General features: G+C 46.4%; 1 protein-coding gene across 2 annotated transcripts in view; it reads right to left on the bottom strand.

The window, feature by feature from the left end:
- Positions 1-23,507, bottom strand: part of LOC138246226 (C-Jun-amino-terminal kinase-interacting protein 4-like) — a 545,850-nt gene that overhangs the window by 75,374 nt on the left and 446,969 nt on the right. For both annotated transcript variants that reach the window (XM_069200626.1, XM_069200625.1), the window contains exons 23-24: positions 12,521-12,669; positions 3,378-3,549 (exon numbers count right to left, since the gene is read on the bottom strand). In XM_069200626.1, coding sequence (XP_069056727.1) covers positions 3,378-3,549; positions 12,521-12,669 — 321 coding nt within the window. The remainder of the gene's footprint in view (positions 1-3,377; positions 3,550-12,520; positions 12,670-23,507) is intronic.

Below are 23,507 nucleotides of genomic sequence, written 5' to 3'. Positions count from 1 at the left end.
GGTGAGACCGAAAGGGAGCACGGTAAACAAAGTGCTTGTGCCCACCTTGAACCACAGGTAATGCCTGCGGGCTGGCAGGATGGGGATATGAAAATATGCGTCCTGCAATTCCAATGCTACCATCCAGTCTCCTTGATCTAGGGCAGACAAGACCTGAGCAAGAGTGAGCATCCTGAATTTCTCCTTCTTGAGGAAGAGATTGACATCCTTTAAATCCAGGAGCCGGCAAAGGCCCTTGTTCTTTTTGGTAATCAGAAAGTAGTGGGAATAACAACTACTGCCTACTTCTGACATCGGGACCCTTTCTATGGGTCCTTTGGGCAAGAGATCCGTAACTTCCTCGTGGAGCAAATCCAAATGATCCTCCATCAGCCGTTCTTTTGTTGGAGGAATAGAGGGAAGGAAAGACTGGAAGGGGAGGGATTAGCCCTTCCGTATGATCTGCAGAACCAACTTGTCCGTTGTGATGGAAAGCCAGTGAGGGAGATTAAATTAAATCCTCCCTCTAACTGGACAGATGTGGTACTGCAGAACCACACAAGGAGGGCTTGGGCACAGTGTAGCGGGGCTGTGCGGTGGCTGACCTCTAGTCAGACCCTGTGGGTCTGATGGTACCACAACCACGTTCTCTTCCGGGATGTTGTGAAGCCTGAGGACTGTGGCTTAACTGTGGCTGGCGTGTTACCACGCCCCTTCCGAAGCCTCGAAAGGGGTGAAAGACAGACTGCTGTTGTGCTGGCACTGAAAGGACCAAGGATCTGACCGCAGCTCGAGAATCCCTGAACCTCAAGTGCAGAGTATGCCTTCTCACCAAAAAGGCGAGAGCCATCAAAAGGCATGTCCATCAAACTTGACTGGACATCCCCCAAAAAGCCAGTTGAACGTAGGCGGTCGTGGCGACTTAGGGCTACTGACAATGCAATTGCTCTGCCTAGCGAGTCGGTCGTGTCCAATCCACTCCCGACCATAAACTTGGCTGCATCTCTCCCATCCTTGATAGCCTGGGTGAGTGTCCCCTGTAAGCCCTCCGGGACCTGGGCAGCACCTGTGCAACCGTATCCCATAAAGTATGGTAAAAACTGCCCAATGGGCAAGAGGTCTTTACTGACCTCATTGCCAGGCTGGTGGAAGAAAACATTTTCTTTCCAAGCTGATCCAGCCTCTTGGATTGCCTATCCAGGCGAGCGGAAGGGAAGGAACCACAGGAAGTAGAGGCTTGGACCACCAAGCTCTCTTGGGTGGGGTGTTGGGTTGGGAAACTAGGGTTGCTAGGAGCGGGTCTGTGGCGGCGGCCGACTGCCCTATTCACAGGAGCCCCTGTGCTGGGTTTGGACCATGATCCCAGAAGGACGTCTGTTAGGGCCTCACTGAAGGGCAACATCGGCTCCGATTTTGTCACCCCCGGTTGAAGGACCTCTGTCAGGAGATTCGTCCTGACTGGCACCGTAGGCAAGTCTAGGTCCAAGACCTCAGCTGCCCTACGCAGCACCATAGCATAAGAAGCTCCCTCCTCCGTAGCCACATTAGGAAGAGAGAGCATAGCAGTATCTGGAGATGTGTCCAGTCCACTGGCCTCCCCTAGATCCTCGTACCAATCATATTCTAAAGGGTCCTCAGACCCCTCCCATTCCTCTCCTGTGCCTGGCTGTTCTGAGTAATGCTCAGACAATGATCTGGACCGAATCGGCGCCTTCTAAGTCTGAGTCGGCGTCGTACAACGTCGCTCCAGATCATCCGGAATGAGGATGGGGCTACCACCGGTGGGCGCCGGTGGTGGAGGAAGCATCGACATCGGACCCGGCACCGGAGGAGGTCGACTGTGAGGGACTGGTGCCAGTCCGGATCCAGTATCGGGTCCCCAGCGGCGCCAAAGCCGTCGACATCGAACCCGAAGCGGCCCCAGCTGACCCCACAGGGCCCAAAGACACACCCGAGGGTGCAGCCCACTCAAAAACGAGATGCATGGCTTCGTAAAACTCTTATTTGAGAGGGGGTCGCTCTGGTCCCCGGAAAAAGGGGAAGACGCGGAGTTGACACTGACAATGGTTCTGCGGAACGTCGACGTTCCCTAGACGCCTCGTCAGCCGATGGGTATGGTAAAGTCGAAGGCTTCTTTTTCTTGTGCCTTTTACCTGAATGATCAGTCGACCTCTAATGCGAGGAAGAGGACTTGGGACTCCGGGAGTGGTCCTGCGACCTCCTCCTACTGCGGGACTGTGACCTCCTCGGAGTCGCACCGACTGAAGACGGCTGTTGGGCCGCAAGAAGCTTGAGGGATCTCTCCTTCAAGGCCTTTGGAGCCATGGCCTGACAGTAGGAGCACGAGGTGGAGTCGTGATCCTTTTCGAGGCACCAAAGGCACGGGTCCATCATCGACATGGTGCGATTACATGCAGCACACGGTTTGAACCCTGTCTATCTCGAAGACATGACTTCAAACACTCAAAAAGATTAACAAGTCTCGATGTTCGTCGAAGAAAGGGTAGCTCTAATCTGGATCTGTGCTTAACTGGTGCGGAAGGAAAAGAACTGACGTACGAGTGTCGAGGTAACCTCTATATAGACTACCGTGTCGTCATAGACGGCTCCAACGACGCTGACGATGCCACGCGTAGCCGGGCGACACGCGCGTATCCGAACAACGTCTCCCGACAGCGCGCGCAGGGTACTGCTCAGCAGAAAAATTCTGGATTCGAAGCTGACGCCAGGGAATTCTAAGGTAAGCAATCTGCAGCTAGAAGTCTCTATCAGTTTGAGGCACTACATAACATTAGCGTCTGTCTTTAATAAAATTGAAGAATTGTACTGTGTCCAGTATATTTCTACCATTAAAATCATAGGCTTTTTTCCATAATTTATTTTTGCCAATATGACTCTTCTCCCAAATGGCTTAGTTATGTCAGGCTGACCTTCTCCATTTTGTAGAGTTGTCATAATGAGGAAAATACCACATGTACTACCTGAACTAAGCATTCTACTACACATTACCCTACAAGAATAAGCACTGATTGATCTCACTAGCTACTGGAAGTTACATTCTTAGAGAGCAATTCAGTTAGCTCACAGTATTACTTAGCTACTGTAGTTCCAAAAGTAAAAGCAATTATTGAAAAATGGATTGCCTAATTGATCTTATTTCAAACAAATAAGTGTGGTCTGACATACATCAAGTTAGTAATGACTGAATGGAAAGTATGAGTGTAGCATATTTAATTAAAACATTACTCATAGGCAACCGTCAAGATACGCATACTTAAACAAAAAGCGTACTCATTCTTTTCTTAAGCCATTCTCTTTGTGGCTGTAATTAACTTGACATTCGACACTCAAACAGCCAAATTCAATCTATTTTCAGATGTCACTGGTCTTTCACTCACCCAGCAATCTGTGCACAAAAGGTTCCAATTCCAGTTCCTGCAGAGGCTGACCTGTGTGGGCATGGAAGAGGCGCAGAGTGGCATCCAGCCGTACCGAAACCCACACGCCCTCCTGAGCAGACACCATGAAGCGCACCTGGCTCTCTGGCCGTGATGTAGCTTCGAACCATTTCTGTCAGAGAAAAAAATTAATAGTACCTCACAAATGTGACATAATAAGCTATGTTGCCATATGTAATTTACTTTTTAAAAGTGAATGACCTCTGGATACTCAACAAGCAACTTACTTTCCATCCTAATTCCCTATATGCTCCTTTACTTGCCACCCAGAACTGAGTCCTCAAACTAAGGGACCACTGAAGAAGCCACTAGCACCACACACATTGCACCAAACTATAAGCCACCAAACTTAGTGACAGAAAAAGATTTATCACAGTGTTGTTTGCAAGGACATCTCAAAGCACAAAAATACAGCAAAGCAGTCTTTTCTTCTATATTTGAATATATTTGTTTTCCTCACTTCATTGCAAGAGCCTATTTTCCCATTCAATGTAGAGTACTGTTAGCCAGATTTTAACAGTACCATACTTAGGTCTTTCCAACCGAGAATGGGGTCTGTATAAATTATATTATGTTTAAATTACTAGAGCATAGACAGAAATGTAGACCAAGATCAGCTGTTGAATCTAACACGTCATAACCAGAAATCTCATGTAAAACACTTTCTCACTCTTTCTTCATACTGCTAAATATCTACACATTCTGGCTCATCCCTACTACATTCCTTAAACAACTCTCCTAACAAATTCTGCATCTCACCCCACACATACTCCTACTAGTCATAATATCTGTCAGTTTCAGGGATAATTCTATCCCACATTCCTCAATCCTCATTTAACTCGTGCATTAAAAGGCAGCATTTTTTTAAAGAAAAAAACTGCTCTACGTTATCATCTGATCTCTTTTCATAGAGACTCACTGTTTTACTGGAATATTATGACCTAACAATCCTTCTGAATTGCCATCCTTCTCTCACTCACCACAGCTCACAAATGTCCACGTTCTTAGGCTACAGTCCAGTGAAACCTCTACACACCCTGAAGACAATAGAATAAACATTAAGATCCTTAATTTTAGGCCTGAACCCTACATTAAGGCTGGAAAAGTTATCATTTCACTCTTTGCTTTATAATCGGGGCTCTTTTGCCAAACACAAACTAGAAAAACTTTCCCTCGTAGAACCCTCCTGTGAGAAGCTCCATTCCCTCAGATTTTCCAAAGCACGAGTGCCAAAGTATCTGAAGAGAACAGATAACGGTGAGATTCCCAGGGGAGGAGGGAGGGTCGCATGTGAATCTATGAAAGATTCCAATACTGGAGAACTACAGTTACAGGTGAGTAACTCATTTTCTTGCTCCAGTATTGGAACTTTCATAGATTCACATGCTTTAATCAGAATAGCAAGCAGTAGTGAAGCACATTGTATAATACATATAACCACAATCACTGAAGTAAACATTATCATGAAAGAGAGAAGAAATATTAAATAAGCAATTAATATGTGAAGAGAACATCACTGTAGCATGATAAATAATAAATAATACATCATCAAAGGAAGAAAACAATGCTATACAATGTGCGCAAAACATACTGGGCTGGCGGAAAATGAAGAAAATACAACAGCTCGCCGTTACCGGAATAGATGTCATAATACCACTTGCCCTACAGCCACATCACCCTGCTGTGTTTCTTCCAAACAATTATGCCTCGCAAATGTATGCTTTGACTTCCAGGTGGTCGCCCTGCAAATGTCCTAAAGGGCACTCCTGCGAAGAGTGCCATGGATGCGGCCATTATCCTTGTTGAGTGTGCATGAGTTGGTTCCTGTAAAGGTTTTCCTGCTGCTGTATGACAATAGTTAATAGCAGAGGCTATCCATCTTGCAATCCCCTGCTTGGACAACGACAGGCCTTTTCTAGGAGCACTAAATGCTACGAAAAGTTGATTTGATTTTCTAAAATGCCTAGTTCTAGCTAGATAAAACTTAAGGCACCTCTGAACGTCCAATGAATGAAGAGCCTGTTCCGCTGGTGTTGTTCGATTTGGGAAATACGACTTTAGTACCACCGGTTGATTAATATGGAAATCCAAAGGAACTTTAGTCATAAACTTTGGATTTGTTCGTAAGACTACACTGTCGCTCTGAACTGTAAGAAAGGGTCTTGGATAGTGAATGCTTGGATCTCGCTCACTCTTCTGGCTGAGGTAACAGCGAGAAGGACAGCGACTTTCCAGGATAAAATTTTTAAATCTGCCTTGTGAATTGTCTTGAACGGAGGCTTCATTGATTGGGACAACACCAGGTTAAGCTGCCACGATGGTGGAGGGGGTCTGACTGGAGAGAAAGTTCGGAACAGCCCTTTAAGAAATAGTTTTATGACTGTGGACCATAAAGGAGGTACGTTGTCCTTACGTCTATAGCGGGAAATTGCTGCTAAGTGGCCTCTAATTGAAGAGATAGCCAAACCTGATCTGGCCACATGGAGCAGATAAGGCAGTATCTGCTCCGAAGATGAAGAGAAAGGATGTACTTGAGCCTGTGTACACCATGAACAAAACTTCTTCCACTTCAGACTATAACATTTGTTGGTACTATCAGCTGCAGCTCTGGTGAGGTGGACTCTACAGTCCGAAGGAATATTTAGGTGTGCAAACTCATGGTGTTCAGGAGCCAGGCAGTCAAGTGAAGTGAAGCTGGATCCGGGTGGAGAATTTGACCCTTGCTCATTGTTAGTAGGGACGGCATCACTGGTAGAGGGATGCTGTAGCTCTCTTAGAGGAGAAGGAGCTCTGTATACCAATACTGTGAAGGCCATGCCGGAGCGATCAGAAGAATTTTGAGCGTTCGCTCTTGATCTTCTCTAGAACTCTTGGTATGAGGGGAATGGGAGGAAAGGGGTAAGCATACATTCCTGGCGAAGAGATCCAGGTTGGGTTTTCCCCACTGGGAGAAAACTCAATTTAACAATCCTTGATCCAGTTCCCATTCCAGGATGGATGACACTGACCTGCTCAGCGAGTCTGCTGTGACGTTCTGAATGCCCGGGACGTGTTCTGCTCAAAGGTTTATTTTTTGCCTGATAGACCGTTCCTAAATGCCCTGAGGTTCTATCAATAAGAGGAGAGATCTTGTTCCTCCCTGCTTGTTGATATAATGCATAGTTGTAGTGTTGTCCGTCCGAATGAGTACTGTTGAGCCTCTTATCTTTGGAAAGAAAGCACGAAGCGCTAGGCAAACTGCCTTCAATTCAAGGTAGTTGATGTGAAAAGACCTCTGATGTGGCTTCCATTTGCCCCTGACTTCGAGAGATGCATCGGTAGTGATCACCCACAGAGCTGGTTGGAGGAGAAAAGAAAGCCCCCACGCCAATTGAGACTCCTGAGTCCACCAAGCCAGAGATGATATCATGGGTTTCGTTATCCTGATTATATCATCGAAAGACCCTTTGGACTGTGTCCACTGAAGGTTTAGCTGTTCCTGGAGGGGTCGCATTCTGAGATGACAGAATGGTACCAGTGGAATGCAGGAGGACATCATTCCCAACAGGGACTTGAAGAGGCGAACTGAAACATACGTTCTTTTTTGCAGGAGCCTGGGCAGGGATATGAGCTTTTTCAGCCTCTCTCCTGTAGGAGTTGCCTTGTTGGTGGATGTGTCCAATATTGCCCACAAAAATGTTGTTCTTCTTAAGGGCTGGAAGGCTGATTTGTCGCAGTTGACAGTTAGGCCCAGATTTGTGAACAGCTCCACACAGGCGCATGTGGACCTCAGTTCCTGAGATCTGGACTTGGCCTTGACGAGCCAATCGCCCAAATATAGGAAGACCTGATGGTTGTGCCTTCAGAGGATGGCTGCAACTCGAGCTAAACATTTGGTAAAAATTCTCGGGCCGATTTCTGACCGAAAGGAAGCACTTTGAACTGGAAATGCTCTCCGGCTACTACAAATCTGAGACTTCCTGTGGGAAGGGTGTACAAGGATATGGAAACATGCATCCTGCAAATCGAGGGTGGACATGAAATCTCCTGGGATTGGACAGGATTTCTGTTAAGGTAATCATACAAAATGACTGCTTCTTGAGATAAGTATTGAGATACCTGAGGTCTAAGACTGGGCACCAACTTTTCCACTTCTTTCGAATTAGGAAGAACCGAGAATAAAATCCCCTCTTTTGTCTTGATGCAGATCTCTTTCCATAGCTCCCTTGAGGAGCATTGACTCGACTTCCTGTTTGAGCAGATGTAAGTGTTTCACCCTTCGTGGAAGGGGAGGTCCTGCAGGAGGAAACTGCAGGAATTCCAAAGTATGGGCAAATTGAAGCAGGTTTAAGACCCATTGGTCTGATGTAATTTTTTGCCAATTGTGAAAGTGGTGGGAAATCCTTCCCCCTATTTTTGTATCCAAGGAAATGTTCGTAGCCGGAGTCACTAGAAAGTCACTGTCTGTGCCCTGTGTCCTTCGCTTGTCTTCCTGCTCTTCCCCTTTGCGTTGTTCTCGAATATGCCGTGGAGGCAGCCTCTGTTGGTACTGGGAAAGAAAGGACTGAGATGCAGCGGAGACAGAGGGATATCTGTATTGGTGGAATCCTCCCCTGTAAGATGAATACCCCCGATCACTAGCACCCCAAAAGGGCTGCCTTCTAAACTATAGCGTGCCAAGGGACCTGACTGTGTCCGTATCAGTCTTCATGGACTGAAGTGTGTCATCAATATGATTTCCGAAGAGGGCTCCTCCGTCAAAAGGTCAGTCCAAAATCTTGTTTTGAACCTCCGGTCTAAACAAAGTTGCACGGAGCCAACCCTGCCTTCTTAGAACAGCCACACCTGCCAGCTGCCAAAACGCTGTGGGAGCGATATCCACTGCACAGTCTATAACCTTAGCAGAAGACCTTACACCTTCCTGCAAGATTTTCTTGCCTCTTTCTTTGATTCCTCTGGTAGTTGATCTAGGTAGGGAGCAATGTCTGCCCATAATTGCCTGTCATACCTGTCTATGATAGCCAAAGAGTTAGAGGCTCTTATCATAAGAGAAGACATGAAAGTGAAACGCTTCCCTATATTATCAAGCCTTCTACCCTCCTTGTCTGGTGGAGGAGATATTGGTGCCGAAGGGTTTCTGGACCTGCGTTGCGCAGCCTGGGTAATGACTGAGTCCGGTTTGGGGTGCCCCGTGAGGCAGGCCAGAGAGTCTTCCGGTGCCTTATATTTTTTGTCAAGACCAGGCAAGACAGGAGTGACGGTAGCCGGGTTTTTCATCACCTTGATGCCTTCATCCCATATATAGTCCACTATTGGCATCAATTTTATACTTTTTTGGAAAGGTTCTTTAAAATCATAAAGGAAACAATCCATTTGCTTTGTTGGTATGGGCAGCTCAAACCTCTTCGCAGCACTTTCTAGCAAACTATGAATCCTCGGATGTCACCCGCAGGGGAATCTATCAGGAATAGGGAAGGTGAAGATGGAGTAGGAATTTGGTACTCATCCCAGTCTGTTACTGCATCCAGCAGCTCTCCCTCCTCTCTGTCCTCATCCGATGATGACAGATCTTGTGTCGGAACTGATATTGGTGCCTGTGGGGGTACATCTAACAGTGGTACCCCCAGATGAATAGGAGTGGAAGGAAGAGGCACAGAAGGTGGCAAAGATGGTTGCTGCACTTCTGAGCCGGCCGGCGGAAATCGCCTTCTGTAGTCGTCTAACATCAACTGTAAGTCCGCTATAAGGGATACTGGCAAAGGGACCATTTGCTCTTGATGAGGATACTGCTGTGCCTGCGAATAAAATTATTGGGGAAGATACTGAATATCCTCTTCCAAGTCCTGGCACTTCACATGCAGTTCTGAAGGGCTATGTGCAATCCCAAACGGGCCCTCATCCTCTGAATCCTCCTCCTCTGAAAGATGTGTAGGTATCAATGATGATACCTTACTTGGTGATGTGAGTAATGGCGAAAGCAAATCAGATTTTTATATTTTTTTACCGTCATCTACGTTATAGTCGACAGAGTCATCTGTGACGATGGAGAAACTCTCGTCGACGAGGCGGGCGACAACAGTAATAGTGTCATCATCAACGATGGGCTCACCGACGGTTTCGTCGACGGAGAAGCAATGAGCACATTAATTGTCAACGATGTGACTGAAAAACCCGTCAATGAGGACGCCGTTGAGGTGACCATCGTTGAAGCAGAACCTGCTGTAGAGATAGTGGACGTTGTGGCAGTCAACGATGAGGCCGTATGCACTCCTTTTGACGCTGCCGTCAACGAGGCGGTCATCGACGATGCTGCTGCCAACGGTGTTGTCGTCGTACTTTTTTTGAAAGTGTGTTTTACCACAGGAGGTGGTGTTGGGGGCTCAGAAGAGGCTTTTCTGCTGTGTTCTGAGGAAACAGAATGCTCTTTAGAGACTCTCTTGGATGATGCAGAACTCGTTTGAGGAGAACTGGAAGGGCTGTAAGCTTCAGAAGACACTTGTTTTGTCTTTTTGAGAGCTTTTTTAGGTGGATCCTCGTGATGATGAGCCTGAGGAGATCTGTCCCTTATTTGGAACTTTCTTAATGAAGAGGAGGATTCCTCACTATTAGAACCAGAAACAGGGTTTGATATTGATATCAATTTCTGAAGCCAAATCCGTAGCCTACCCTCCCCTGTCTTAGAGGGTTTTGTTAGAAAACATTCTGCATACCTTACAGTCCTTGGTTACATTATCAGGATAGAGGCAATAAATGCAGTCCTTATGTGGATCTTCAAATGAAGTCTCTTTTTTCCATAGGTTTTGCAGGCTCTTTCTTTTCCTTGTCTGACATGTTGAATTTTGAGAAAATAGAATTCCCTTAGGCCAGGGAAAAATGTGAAGGCTTACTTCCTGAAGAAATCGTCTTTCTCTTGTAGAAAAAGCACTAGAAATAGATCTTTGGAGATTTGACTGAGAAGAGCTCAGTGGAGACTCCCTAGGATTCACGTGCGGTAGAAAATCTAAGGGAATGGAGCTTCTCACAGGAGGGTTCTAGAGGGAGGGAAAGCCAGATTGACTGAGACTTGGGTTTGGTCCTTTTTACTCACAGAGACAAGAATAGGCTACTAAGGTGAAAGTCTTTGGGTCTTTTTTCATTATAGTTGCTTCTCTATTGCTATTTTAATTTACCGGGGACTCCCATCTCGACGATGGGGAATGATTCAAGCATGTGAATCTATGAAAGTTCCAATACTGGATCAACAGGAATTTTGTCTTGGTTGGGTTAAGCATCAGGCTGGCACTGGAGAGTTATGTCTGGATGACATACAGGAAGTGTTTGAGAAGGATGTCTGAAGCACAGGAGAAGTAGAGCTGCGTATCATGGACATTTTTGTGAATCTTGATGAGGTGATCTGTGAGAAGAGCACCAAACGGGTTGATGTAGGGGCTGAAGATGACATGGGACAGTATGGAATCCTGGAGGATTCCCCAAGTGATAGGGATCTTTTGGGACCTGGAAGTGCCCATATGAACAAACTGGTAATGGTAGGAAGAGAAACAGTAAGGTAGAAAGACATTTCTGGTCAATTCCATTCAGGGATGCACATCAGAGTGGGATAGTAGACTGTGTCAAAGTTAGCTCAGAGGTCCAGCAATATCAGGAGGCAGGGGTCATTGTTACCTGTGGTCAGGATGGCATTGTTTAGGGTGTGTAAGGCAGTTGCCTCCATACTCTGTTTAACAGATTCCACTGTCAATATCACCTCAAATAATATTCATGTTCATTATTGGCTGGACTGCTACAATTTTCTAGATTTTTATTCTGAGATCATTGCACAAAATCACTTGGCATTGTTCTAGACAAAGATTAAACCTTGAATCTCACAAACAACATTGCCAAGAAGAACAAATTTCAGCTACAAGACTTTACAAAATAAAACCTCACGACAATAGTATATTTCTTAACTCAAGTAAGGCTTGACTATAGCAATTCCCTCCTTAAAAGGTTTCCAAAAGCACAAATAGCCCCATTTAAGCCCTCTTTTCAGGGAGTGGCATGTATTTCGTCTGACAGTAAACAATATTATCACATCACTCCCATGATATTCTCACCTCAAGGCTACCCACTGGAACCAGTCCATGAACAAAATGACATGAATTACAAACACCATCTTGAACACTGTACTCATGAACATCTAGCTTAGAATTTAACACGTACTTTACAGAATCCTCAATCTCTCCTCCTGAAGCCTCCATAATTCATGAAAAGCACACTGATCCAATCTTTCTTCAGGTGTGTCCCTACAATTAAGACCTCTCCTCCATCTCTACAGACTACTCTAACACTCTTGATTCACGAAAGACTTTAGAGGTCTTCTATTTGAACATTTGCATGTCTAATCATTTTATTAGCTTTGATTTTTTGAGGGTTAATGTATTAATCTCTTGCCTGCAATAGATCTAAATTATGATAGGACATAAAACTCATCTTCACTCTCCTAATATACACAAAGTCATGCTAATGTTTTACCTACAGCAGGTAGTGAGTTGTAACCAGCTTTTCACTCACTGCTTAACTTCCTATAAATAATGCTGGACTTCCCCCTTGGACAGTGTGTACTTAGTGGATTTCTCTGATTGTTTGTCTTTTTGAAATCAATCTGTAAATTAGCTTATTTTACTATCACATTACAAGAATTTATCTTGAAGGATTTCCTGAATTTCAATTCCAGGATACTTAATTATCAATGACTCTTTCACTATGTTTGTTACCTCACTGTGCCCTTTTTGTTGACCTGAATATTTCTGTATGTACATTTTACACCACATAATTTGAGTACCCTGGGCTATGTTTGTGCGATAAAAAACAATAACAAATAAATATATGTGAGAAACATCCAGCATCATAACAAAACTTCCCTGCATATCTAAAAAATGTTTAAAATGGAGGCAGTCAAAACGTGCATCAGTGCAAACATTTATATCCCGATTGATGGAGGACCCTTCTGAAGGATACACTTCTAATGAGCCACAGTTGCACTTCTCTTAAAGGGTTTTAATTTTTCTACTACTGCATTTATTATAATACAGGCATTCCTCTTTGCTGAGTCTTGGATCCTTTACCTCAATTTTGGCTGCTCGTGGCTCCACTATATAAATCCGGTTCCTGTAGCCGCACCAGACCTTATTGTGAACAGCTGCAGCACAGCGAACAGACTGTTGAGGTCTTCCCAAATCTACCACACGAGGGTTCTCTAAGTCCCAGTGGCGTTCTAGAGTGACAAGACCAAAAATAAAAGAAAGATTGAAACAAGCAATAATTAACACATCATGAAAGGGGTGATAAAAACAGGCACTGTTACTAATGCTGTACTAAACTTTGCAAATGGGGACAAGTCATTCATTCACCAATCTGTTAACCTCAACATTAGGAAGATGTAACTCTGAATCAGTCAATGATGCCCATGATCAAAGAGGAAATTTCCCACTAATATGTGTACTGGACCAGATAAAGGAAGGTTCTCTGACCAGCCGTTCCAGCATATGTCTACATTCAGAGCGCTAAAGGCCAGTTTTGACAAGTATAAAGAATAAGTTACTACCTACGGTAATGCTCTTTCTGGTATATAATCTAACTGCATATTACTTGGATATGAAAGATTTTTCAACATAGCCCCTAAAAGCCTGTAGGTGACATTGTGTGGCATTGCCTCAAATCTGTCCAGCCCGGAAGCGACGGCTGGAGCCACATATATGTGCCACTTAAGTGTTTTGATATCAGTTTCTTTCTTGACACTGTCCACAACCTTAGGCATGGAGCCCAGAAAATAATAATCTGGAGCAGTGTGCAGATCTCTAAAATGGGGCCACTTTAGATGGAAAAGAGCCCATTCCATAGAGCGGGGAGGTTGGACGGCAGTGATCCATTATATTATAGAAAACAAGTAACATGTTCTTCTGATGGATACTTCTAACTGCAGATTCCTCACCTTATGACTAGATACCAAAGCAGTACCTCCCAAGGTGGAGTGTCTGTGGAACGTCTCAGACCAAAATGTCCTTCAGGACGGAACGGCTAAAATGCCCTTCGTGTCAGACCGGACTGCCAAGGGAACAGTGATATTTGAACGGATACTCACATAGCAAGTAGCAGCCTTGGTTAAAGAGGAATGAGTCCTCAATCACTGAAGTGGCTGCTTCTTGGCTAGCATGTAGCAAAGTTTAATGCAGAGAACCGTCCACCTACAGATGTTCTCTTCTGCATGGCCTTGCCTTTCACTGCTTCTGAGATGTTGACAAAGTTCATTCTCCACCCACTGATCAACGTACGAACTGAGGATTCTATTAGGGTACAAACAATGGAGTCTCCACCCTCGTTCTAGTGATGAGGTGGTGCAAAGAATGCTGCAAAGATGAAGTGTGCCCAACTTGAAAAAGCCTTACTAGTTTTTGGCAGAAATGCATCTAGAGTTCTCAACACCAGTTTGTCTCGAAAAAAATGCTGGGGAAGTCAGATGGAACTAGAGTGACTGTAGCTCACTAGCACAAAATTACTGCAACAAGAAAGACCGTTTTCATGTCAAAAAGCGTAGTGAACAACTGTGCACTGACTCATCAGAAAAGTGAGAACCAACTTCAAGTCCCACTGTTGAATTATAAAGGGCTTTGGTTAACATATGCTGTAAACCTTAAATAAATCTCATTACAATAGGTGACTTAAACTAAGAAGGCTGACCTGGCAACATTATAAAAGAGGCAAGAAACATTGCCCAACGCAAGCCCTTTTTACGACAAGGTTAAAAAACATCAGCACTTCACACACTAACCTGTAGCGTCAATCTGGTGGGTGCAGCACCAAGTTCCATACTTGACCAACGGCACACAGATTTTGTAGATGTATACCTGGCTGCCAGAATAACATCAACGACCTCAGAAGGAAGACTGCCACTCAAATCTCAACGCATGGAGATACAGACTGTGAAGGCCTGGGTGCACCTGCCTTGTTGCTGCAACAGTAAATCCTCCTGAAGCAACAGCTTGGAAGGATGACAGATGCTCATCTCAAGAAGTTCAGAGTACCACACCTAGCTGACCAAATAAGGGGCAACTAGGATATTTTGGGCCTGGTCAGTCTTGAATTTCCTCAGAACTCAAGCTAGGAGTGGCAGAGGTGGGAATGCATACAGGAGTCCCGAGCTCCGCTCTAGGTCTGTAAGCCCTCTTGGGAACTCCACCCCATCAAAACACTGACACTGATTGCTGTTGGTAGTGACAAAAAGATCAGGCTAGGGTCTCCAAGTATAACTACGATTTGTGATACGTTAGGTGTCGACGAGCAAGTTTGTCCGTCCTTGTGTGTTCAGCGTTCACCTATGTGGTTCCCAACCAGAGAAATGAATTAGTGAGCCAGCCACTTCCAGAAAACACAGAGACTCCTGGCACAGCACCCAAGACTCCTCACTCCTGCTTTACTTGTTGCGGTACCATATGGATGTGGTGTTGTCTGTGAATACCTTGTACTAGCCTTCCCTGTGGCTTTGACAGGTCATGGTGTAGAGTCTGGTGATGTTTGGCGACATAGAGTTTCGCCTTGTGGTCTCAAATGGTCTTCGGGTATTTCTGGGTGCAGCTGCTGCAGGCTCTGGAGTTATACTCTGAGCTTAGGCACCACAGGAATACCGTGTAGGGATCTGTTACAGACATTCGTTTGCATTGCCCGTCACTTCCAGAGTGGAATGGCCTTGATGCGGAGCTGCTTGATGCTGCCTACTGGCCCACTCAGGAGTACTGCTTTTGAGTTTCTGGATCTAGTCTGAAACCTTGGGGGATATTCACCAGGTGACAAATCTGTTGTAAGAAGTATTCATCAGAATATCCTTTAAATAAAGATTGTGGCTAAGCGTAGTAATTAATGTATCTATGCTCAAAAGGAAGGCTCACTCTTCCAGGACCTCCTCAGAAATTGGTATTTCAGCTTAGGGGTGCTAAGGCTAGGATCTTGAACTTCTCCTTGGCAAGTATTTATCAAAGATGATATTTGTGTAAGGAATTACAGTTTAGGAACTGTAGTAGCTAAGTCTCCTGGTATACCTTAGAGTCTATTATGTTAGTGTTGTCATAGTTGTAGAATGTGATAAGGTCAGCTAGAATGTATGAGGAGAAGCAGGGACAGTAGCTGAGAATGAGCTGTGAGGAAGGATGGGACCTTGTCATGAAGAATAAACTTGCTTACAACTTAACTCTTTCCTGTGTGGAGTCCTGATTTGACCACCTTTGTTACACTGGCATGAGGATGAGATGCGTGAGCCCACAAGCTCAAGCATAAGGTCCCAACATCTGTACACTTGGATTCATCTGTTTACATGAAGAAAAATTGTGCCAAGAATTTTTGTGGTTATGTTTTTCCTGGAATATCTGGACAATACCGAAGCGGAGATTTGACCTAGAGATTGATTCTAACAATATCTTTGTGTGTCAGAGCATAGGACAGTGGCCACCTTCCTTACACAAGATTTATTGTATTTTTACTTGACTGTGCAGGGACTCATAACTTTGCAGTGGACAACATGCCATGCAGTGTTCCTGGTGAAGCTGTGACCTTTGTATCTTGTTTTAGAGCTGTTCGGCACCGCTAGTGAGGTGAACAGGCAGCTTTGTCACCTTTTGAAAGGAGTGCTGTACATTTAAAGTGTAGCCAGACCACAAGCGCTCAACGGTAATGCCTGTGAGAGAACAACATAGCAAGTACTTTGAGCTTACTTGTGTACTCATGCCCTTGATTTTGCATGATCAAGCACGGATCCATAACTGCTCGCCGGTTGTTTTGAAGCAAAACAGCAACATCGGTCTTTGGAATCCATTACAGCTGTTCAATGTGACGCATTGTCCAGACGCACTGAATCCTTGAGTCGTTTTGTCCTGTGGTGTATGCTGAGAGCGACGCAACACTCTTTCATCACTGCAGACGCGGGTCATGCTGGGAGTCGCGTTTTCTTGGTAACACTCCCAGCAGTCTGATGCGGACGGATCTGACACAGCAGGAAGCAGTTTGAGTATTTGGTGACACTTTCACTGGCATTACGCTCCTATAATTCATTGCAGGAGGAAGTGCCCATACTCCACACTAAGAACAGAAAAGGAAGCATGTGGAGCATTCCCAATGCGGTCATTGGAGTGGCGTATAGTAGGATATCTTGATTTGCAAACTGGGATTTGACAGTGTTAAGAATTGTGTGACATTCTGAGTGCAACTGATATTAACAGTGCTACACGTAAAACTGGATTTTCATCTAATTTATTTTCCTCTTCTTTATGTATGCATTACTTGTGTTTGGAAACAAACCGCTTTTCCATTACACGTTCTTGGGCACACGGGTCGTTTGCCTTTTACAAGGGACTTATCTTTGTGCCAGGGGTGTGGCAATTGTGGAAACAATGGTACATTTTAAGTGAAAGAACACTGGTGTTTGGGCCTGGTTAGCAGGGTCCCAGCACACTTCTCAGTCAAGTCAGCATCAATATCAAGCAAAAAGTGGGGGATAACTGCAAAAGGGAGCCATTTTCCTACACACGCGGAGTTCCTGTCCTGGATATATGTCAGGCAGCTACGTGGGCATCCCTGCACACGTTTGCTAAGCATTACTGCCTGGATAGTCAGGTCCGTCGAGACAGCTGATTTGGTTGTTCGAACCTGCAGGACTTTCTAGTATGATCTTGGCTCGCAGCCCACCACTGAGGATGGCACTGCTTGGGTATCTATTCTAAGGTAAGGAATCTGCAACTAGAAGTCTTTATGAGATGTAAAAGTTACTTATCTCCAGTAACGAAATATCTGGTAGAGACACAGTGCAAAACCCAACAGTTCCTGGGGGAGGTAAGCAGGGATGTGGAATTCCTATGGCCCAACGCCCGGGACATCTGGTTTGGGGTCAAGGGCAACAAGTTTTTATGTTTACTTTGTCCTTGGGACAAGTAGGCCCAACCCCCTGCAGCACAAACCCTTTGGCTGCCTGTTTACAGAGAGTGGAACTCTCTGCAGTTGAGGTAATGTGTTTCCAAAAGATAAAGCTGTTCGAACTTGTATTTATGGTTCATTATTTGAAAGCCTTCATTATTAGGGTGAGTGCTGTAAATAAATGTTTTAAGGTCACACTTCACTACTGACGTTGGTTCCAGTACACAAAAAACAAAAACGTGTACACACATGTTTGAAAAGTTTAGACTAAGAGGCTAAGTATAATGCTCCCAGAATGCTCTCTGGTTATATGCAAATTAAGTGTCATTTAGTAAAATGTGCTGATGCATGCTAGTATTTCCCAAAAATATTTCTAATGGAAAATCAGTGTAACCATTTTCAACACGATTATGGGAAGCATGAAAAACAAACACTGACAAAGCCAACTGATCTGACATATTTTTATAAGTCTTTTAGTTTCATCAATGCGTGTCTTGTTTTGACATGGCTTTTGTAATACTTTATTGTTGTGGGAGCTACCAGGCCCTCAACATTGTAACAAACACTGGCAAAACCCCCTAAAACGTTTTTGAACTCTAAAAGCACACGTTGCCACCAGCGGCATAACAAAGGCCCCGCAGCCGCCCTCCAGGGGGCCCCTTCAGCACAGCACCTGCCCTGAGTAAGTCTGGAGAGGGGGCTCCTCCATGTTCTTTGCAAAGGGGCACCCTCCAGTTTCGTTACGTCACTGATTGCCACTGTAGTTCCCGACACTGAACAAAACTACTTTGTGTGGCAATATGCTCCTTGTGGAAGAGCAGAATGCGATCACTCACAGTAAAGCCAGCCGAAAGAGAGAGAAATAGAAGTTTAATAAAAACAAAATGTCTTTGTTAACACCAGACCTAGTTAGGGACCAAGACCCACATGTAGGTAGCTTCTTGCATGTCGCAAACAGCGACTTTCGCTGTTTGCGACGTGCAAAAAGCACATTGCGATGCACAAGCCCGGTTTTGCGATTCAGTTACCTGGTTACCGAATCACAAAACAGGTTTGCGACTCGCAATTAGTAAGGGGTGTTCCCTTCCTAATTGCGACTCGCAGTGCAATGTAGGATTGTTTTGTGACCGCGAACGCGGGCGCAAACCAATCGCAGTTTGCACCCATTTCAAATGGGTGCTAACACTTTCGCAAAAGGGAAGGGATCCCCATGGGACCCCTTCCTCATTGTGAATGTCACTGCAAACATTTTCTCAGAGCAGGCAGTGGTCCTGTGGACCACTGCCCGCTCTGAAAAAATGAAATGAAAACGTTTCATTTTTCGTTTTTGTTATGTATCTCGTTTTCCTTTAAAGAAAACGGGCTGCATTAAAAAAAAAAAACTGCTTTATTGAAAAGCAGTCACAGACATGGTGGTCTGCTGTCTCTAGCAGGCCACCACTCGCGAAGGGGTCACAAATTGTGACCCACCTCATGATTATTCATGAGGTGGGCATTTGCGAAGCCCTTGCGAATCACAGATGGTGTCAAGGACACCATCCTACATTTGGATTTGCGACTCGCAATTTGCAGGTCACAAATCTGAACCTACCTACATGTGGCCCCAAATTCTTAAAGAAAGTCACAAAAGTGCACCCATGGTATATGTCGTACCCCTGTAAAATATTTGTGAACTGTATTTTAGCATGGGTAAATATGATGTGTAGATTTGCTCATGTGAAAATCTATTGAGCATTTGCAAGTTCATTTTCCCTCTAACCACTTTCTTCCCAACCCTGGAAGAAGTTCTAATTCTGCCATTGTCAGGAGTAAATGTCCAACCTTTCTTATTATGGGAAAATATTAGAGAGAAGCTGGTAAAAATCTTTAAAACATGCAGGTTAGTAGGTTTGCAGACTCAAAGGCATTCCAGCCCTGGAACTATTGCTTACTGCTTCCTCCAGCCCCAGTATGCAGATCTGCAGAAAGGTGGCAAAATAAGGAAATTGCTACAGTAGGGATTGAAACTGCAAGTATTCAAGCCCTACTATGGTAGTAGCCCTGGCATAATCAGAGAGGCTATTAATTGCGGCCATAATTTGTCGCCACACTACATGGCACCAAAGGGACAAGTAGATCTTTTTACAGGACAAGTAGATTTGAGAGGCAACCTGTCCCCTGGACAAGTAGATATTTTAATAAATTCCACACACCTGGGTAAGTAATGGTTTGTTTGTCAGGGAAGTAAGACACTTACAAGTCTAAATTCCTGGGCAAAGGCAGCCCACCGTTGGGGGTTCAAGGCAACCCCAAAGTTACCACACCAGCAACACAGGGCCGGTCAGGTGCAGAGGTCAAAGAGGTGCCCAAAACACATAGGCGTCTATGAAGAACAGGGGTGCTACGGTTCCAGTTTGCCAGCAGGTAAGTACCCGGTCCTCGGACAGCAGACCAGTGGGGTTTTGTAGAGCACTGGGAGGGAAACAAGTAGGCACACAAAACACACCCTCAGCGGCACAGAGGCGGCCGGGTGCAGTGTGCAAAGCAGGTGTTGGGTTTTGTATAGGAATCAATGGAGTGACCAGGGAGTCATTCTAGCGGTGCAGGCAGGGCACGGGGGGGCTTCTCGGGACAGAAACCGACTGGGCTAGGCAGAGGGTTGTCTGAGGGTCACTCCTGCACCGAGGTTCGGTTCCTTCTGGTGCTGGGGGCTGCGGCTGCGGGTGCATGCTTGTTCCAGGCATCGGGTTCCTTGTTACAGGCAGTCGCTGTCAAGGGGAGCTTCTGGATTCTCTCTGCATGCGTCGCTGTGGGTTCCAGGGGGGGTCGTCTCAGGCTACTCGCAAGGTCGCAGTCGCCTGGGAGTCCTCCCTGTGGTGTTGGTTCTCAGGAGCTCGAGCCGGGGGCGTCGGGTGCAGAGGGTGAAGTCTCACGCTTCCGGCAGGAAGAATGAAGTGTTTAAAAGTTGCAAGAAAGCTGCAAAGTTGTTGCTGTTTTTGAGAAGAGTCGCTGCTCACTGAAGTTTCTTGGTCCTTTGGTTCAGGACAGTCCTCTGAGGCTTCAGAGGTCGCTGGTCCCTGTCAGATGCGTCGCTCTTGCAGTTTTCCTCGCGTTGGGAGACAGGCCCGTAGGGCTGGGGCCAAAGCAGTTGTCGTCTCCGTCATCTCTGCAGGGCTTTCAGGTCAGCAGTCCTTCTTCTTGGTTCAGGTTGCAGGAATCTGATTTCCTGGGTTCTGGGTTGCCCCTAAATACTAAATGTAGGGGTGTGTTTAGGTCTGCGGGGGAAGTAACCATTGGCTACTATCCCGAAGGGTGGGGGGGGGGGGGGGGGGGCACATCCCAAATCCTCCAAACTCAAGATGGAGGATTTCTAAAGGCAGGGGTCACCTCAGCTCAGGACACCTTAGGGGCTGTCCTGACTGGGAGTGACTCCTCCTTGTTTTTCTCATTATCTCCTCCAGCCGTGCCGCCAAAGTGGTGGCAGTGGCCGGAAGGGCGGGCATTTCCACTAGCTGGGATGCCCTGGGGTGCTGTAACAAAAGGCATGAGCCTTTGAGGCTCACCGCCAGGTGTTACAGTTCCTGCAGGGGGAGGTGAGAAACACCTCCACCCAGTACAGGCTTTGTTCCTGGCCACAGGTTGACAAAGGCACTATCCCTATGTGGCCAGCAACTCATCTGGTTGTGGCAGGCTGGCAGAAACTGGTCAGCCTAGCACTAGGAGTCGGACTGGTATTCAGGGGGCATCTCTAAGATACCCTCTGGGTGCTTTTTACAATACATTCCACACTGACATTAGTGTGCATTTATTGCGCTGAGAAGTTTGATACCAAACTGCCCAGATTTCAGTGTAGTCATTATGGAACTGTGGAGTTTGTGTTTGACAAACCCCCAGACCATAAACTCTTTATGGCTACCCTGCACTTACAATGTCTAAGGTTTTGCTTTGACACTATAGGGGCATAGTGCTCATGCACATATGCCCTCACCTGTGGCATAGTGCACCCTGCCTTAGGGCTGTAAGGCCTGCTAGAGGGGTGACTTAACAATGCCACAGGCAGTGTGAGGTTGGCATGGCACTCTGAAGGTGAGCACGGTAAACAAAGTGCTCGTGACCTACCACAAATCGTTGGTAACGTCTGGGGGCAGGCAGGATGGGATGTGGAAATAAGCATACCGCAAGTCCAACGCTTCCATCCAGTCTTCTGGGTCTAAGGCAGACAGAACTTAAGCCAGGGTGAGCATTTTGAATTTCTCCTTCTTGGGGAAGTAGTTCAGGTCCTGAAGGTCTAGGATAGGATGTAAGCCCTTGTCCTTCTTTGGTATCAGAAAGTAGCAGGAATAACAACCACAACCTACTTCTGGCACAGGGACCTTTTCTATAGCTCCCTTGGCCAAGAGAGCCAGGACTTCCTGGCGGAGAAGCGCCAAATGATCCTTCGGAAGATGACGGAAGGATGGTGGCATGTGTGGTGGAGCAGATTCGAAAGGGAGGGAGTAGCCCTTCCGAATGATCTGCAAAACCCACCTATCCGTGGTGATATGTTCCCAGTGGAGCAGGTGATGGCAGATCCTGCCACCAACTGGGTGGGAGTGAGGGGACGGACTAGCAGGGTTTGGAGGCTGCAGCGGGGGCAGGGGTGGACTGGACAGACCTCTGGGTACCTGTCACACGGCCACCTGGGATTCCGTGTCCTCGGCCACACATATGTTGGCCAGCGTGCGTGGCACAGTGGATGGGGGTAGGACGCGAAAGGGCGCCCCTTCCGTGTCCACAAAACGGACGAAAAGCGGACTGTGGTAGGCGAGTGGCTGAGGAAAGACTGATGGACTGCGCCGTAGCCCAGGAATCCATGAATCTCTCCAAGGCAGAGTCTGCTTTGTCTCCAAAGAAACGGGTGCCATCAAAGGGCATGTCCATGAGTGACTGTTAAACATCCGCCGAGAAACCAGAAGTGCGTAACCAGGCTTGGCGCCCTAAGGCCACTGTCGTTGCAACCGATCTGCCCAGAGAGTCGGTCGTACGCAGCCCACAACGGATTGTGAACTTCGCCGCGTCTCTCCCATCGTTCACTGCTTGGGAGACAATAGCAGGGGCCTGCTCCGGTATCTGCGGCAGGACTTGCACAGCCGCATCCGACAGGGAGTGGGTATAACGGCCCAAAAGGCATGCGGTGTTCAGACCGCAGCGCTAGACTGGAGGAAGAAAATAACTTCTTGCCAAACTGTTCCAGCATTTTGGATTCCCTATCAGGGGGTGCGGAAGGGAACGCGCCTGAAGAAGAGGAAGCCTGGATAACAAGACTCTCAGACGCAAGGTGTTGGGACAAGAATTTTGGGTCATTCGGTGCGGGCTGATGGCGGCGAGCGATAGTCCTGTTCAAAGGAGACCCTGTGGTGGGTTTGGACCATGTACCCAAAAGGACATCAGTGAGGGCCTCACTGAATGGTAAAAGGGGTTCTGAAGTAGAAGCCCCAGGCTGAAGCACCTCCGTCAGAAGATTAGACCCGACTTCTACAGTAGGTAGCTCAAGGTCAAGCACCTCAGCTGCTCTATTGACCACCATACCATAAGTTACTCCCTCTGCCGTAGCCACGGTAGGAGACAGCATGCCAGCGTCAGGAGAAGTATCCAGACCACTAGCTTTGCCCAAATCCTGTGCCCAGTCCATAGCAGGGTCATCCTGGTATTCATAAGGGTCCAGGGACCCTCCAATTCCTCCCCATATTCGTACCCATAGGAAAAAGGGTCCGAATCAGACCTGGGGTGAATAGGCCCCACCGAAGCCGAAGGCGGTTTCGGCCGTTGTCGCTCCAAGTCGTCGGGATAAGAATTGGGTCGACGGTAGGCATTGTAGGCTCAGTTCATCTACTCTGATGTTTAGAGATGCCACCAGAAGTTGAGCCAGAAGCATAGAGCCTCTTAACAAAGGGTCCACGACCCAGCTTGCAGCAGTATCATATGGATGTAGTGTTGTCCGTGAACTCCTGCACCGTCTTTCCCTTGACAGCGGGAAGAAATGCTTTCAATGCCGGCCGGAGTGCACAGATCTCCAACAGGTTCATGTGGATTCTGGATTCTGCCAGAGACCAGGTACCTCTGATCTCTACCTCTCCAAGATGGCCGCCCCATCCCAGAAGTGACACATCTGTCACTACTATCAGATCTGGCTGAGGA

The sequence above is a fragment of the Pleurodeles waltl genome, chromosome 7 (genome assembly GCF_031143425.1).
Source record: "Pleurodeles waltl isolate 20211129_DDA chromosome 7, aPleWal1.hap1.20221129, whole genome shotgun sequence".
In the NCBI taxonomy this organism is placed as follows: Eukaryota; Metazoa; Chordata; class Amphibia; order Caudata; family Salamandridae; genus Pleurodeles; species Pleurodeles waltl.
This window is presented reverse-complemented; position numbering and strand designations above follow the sequence as displayed.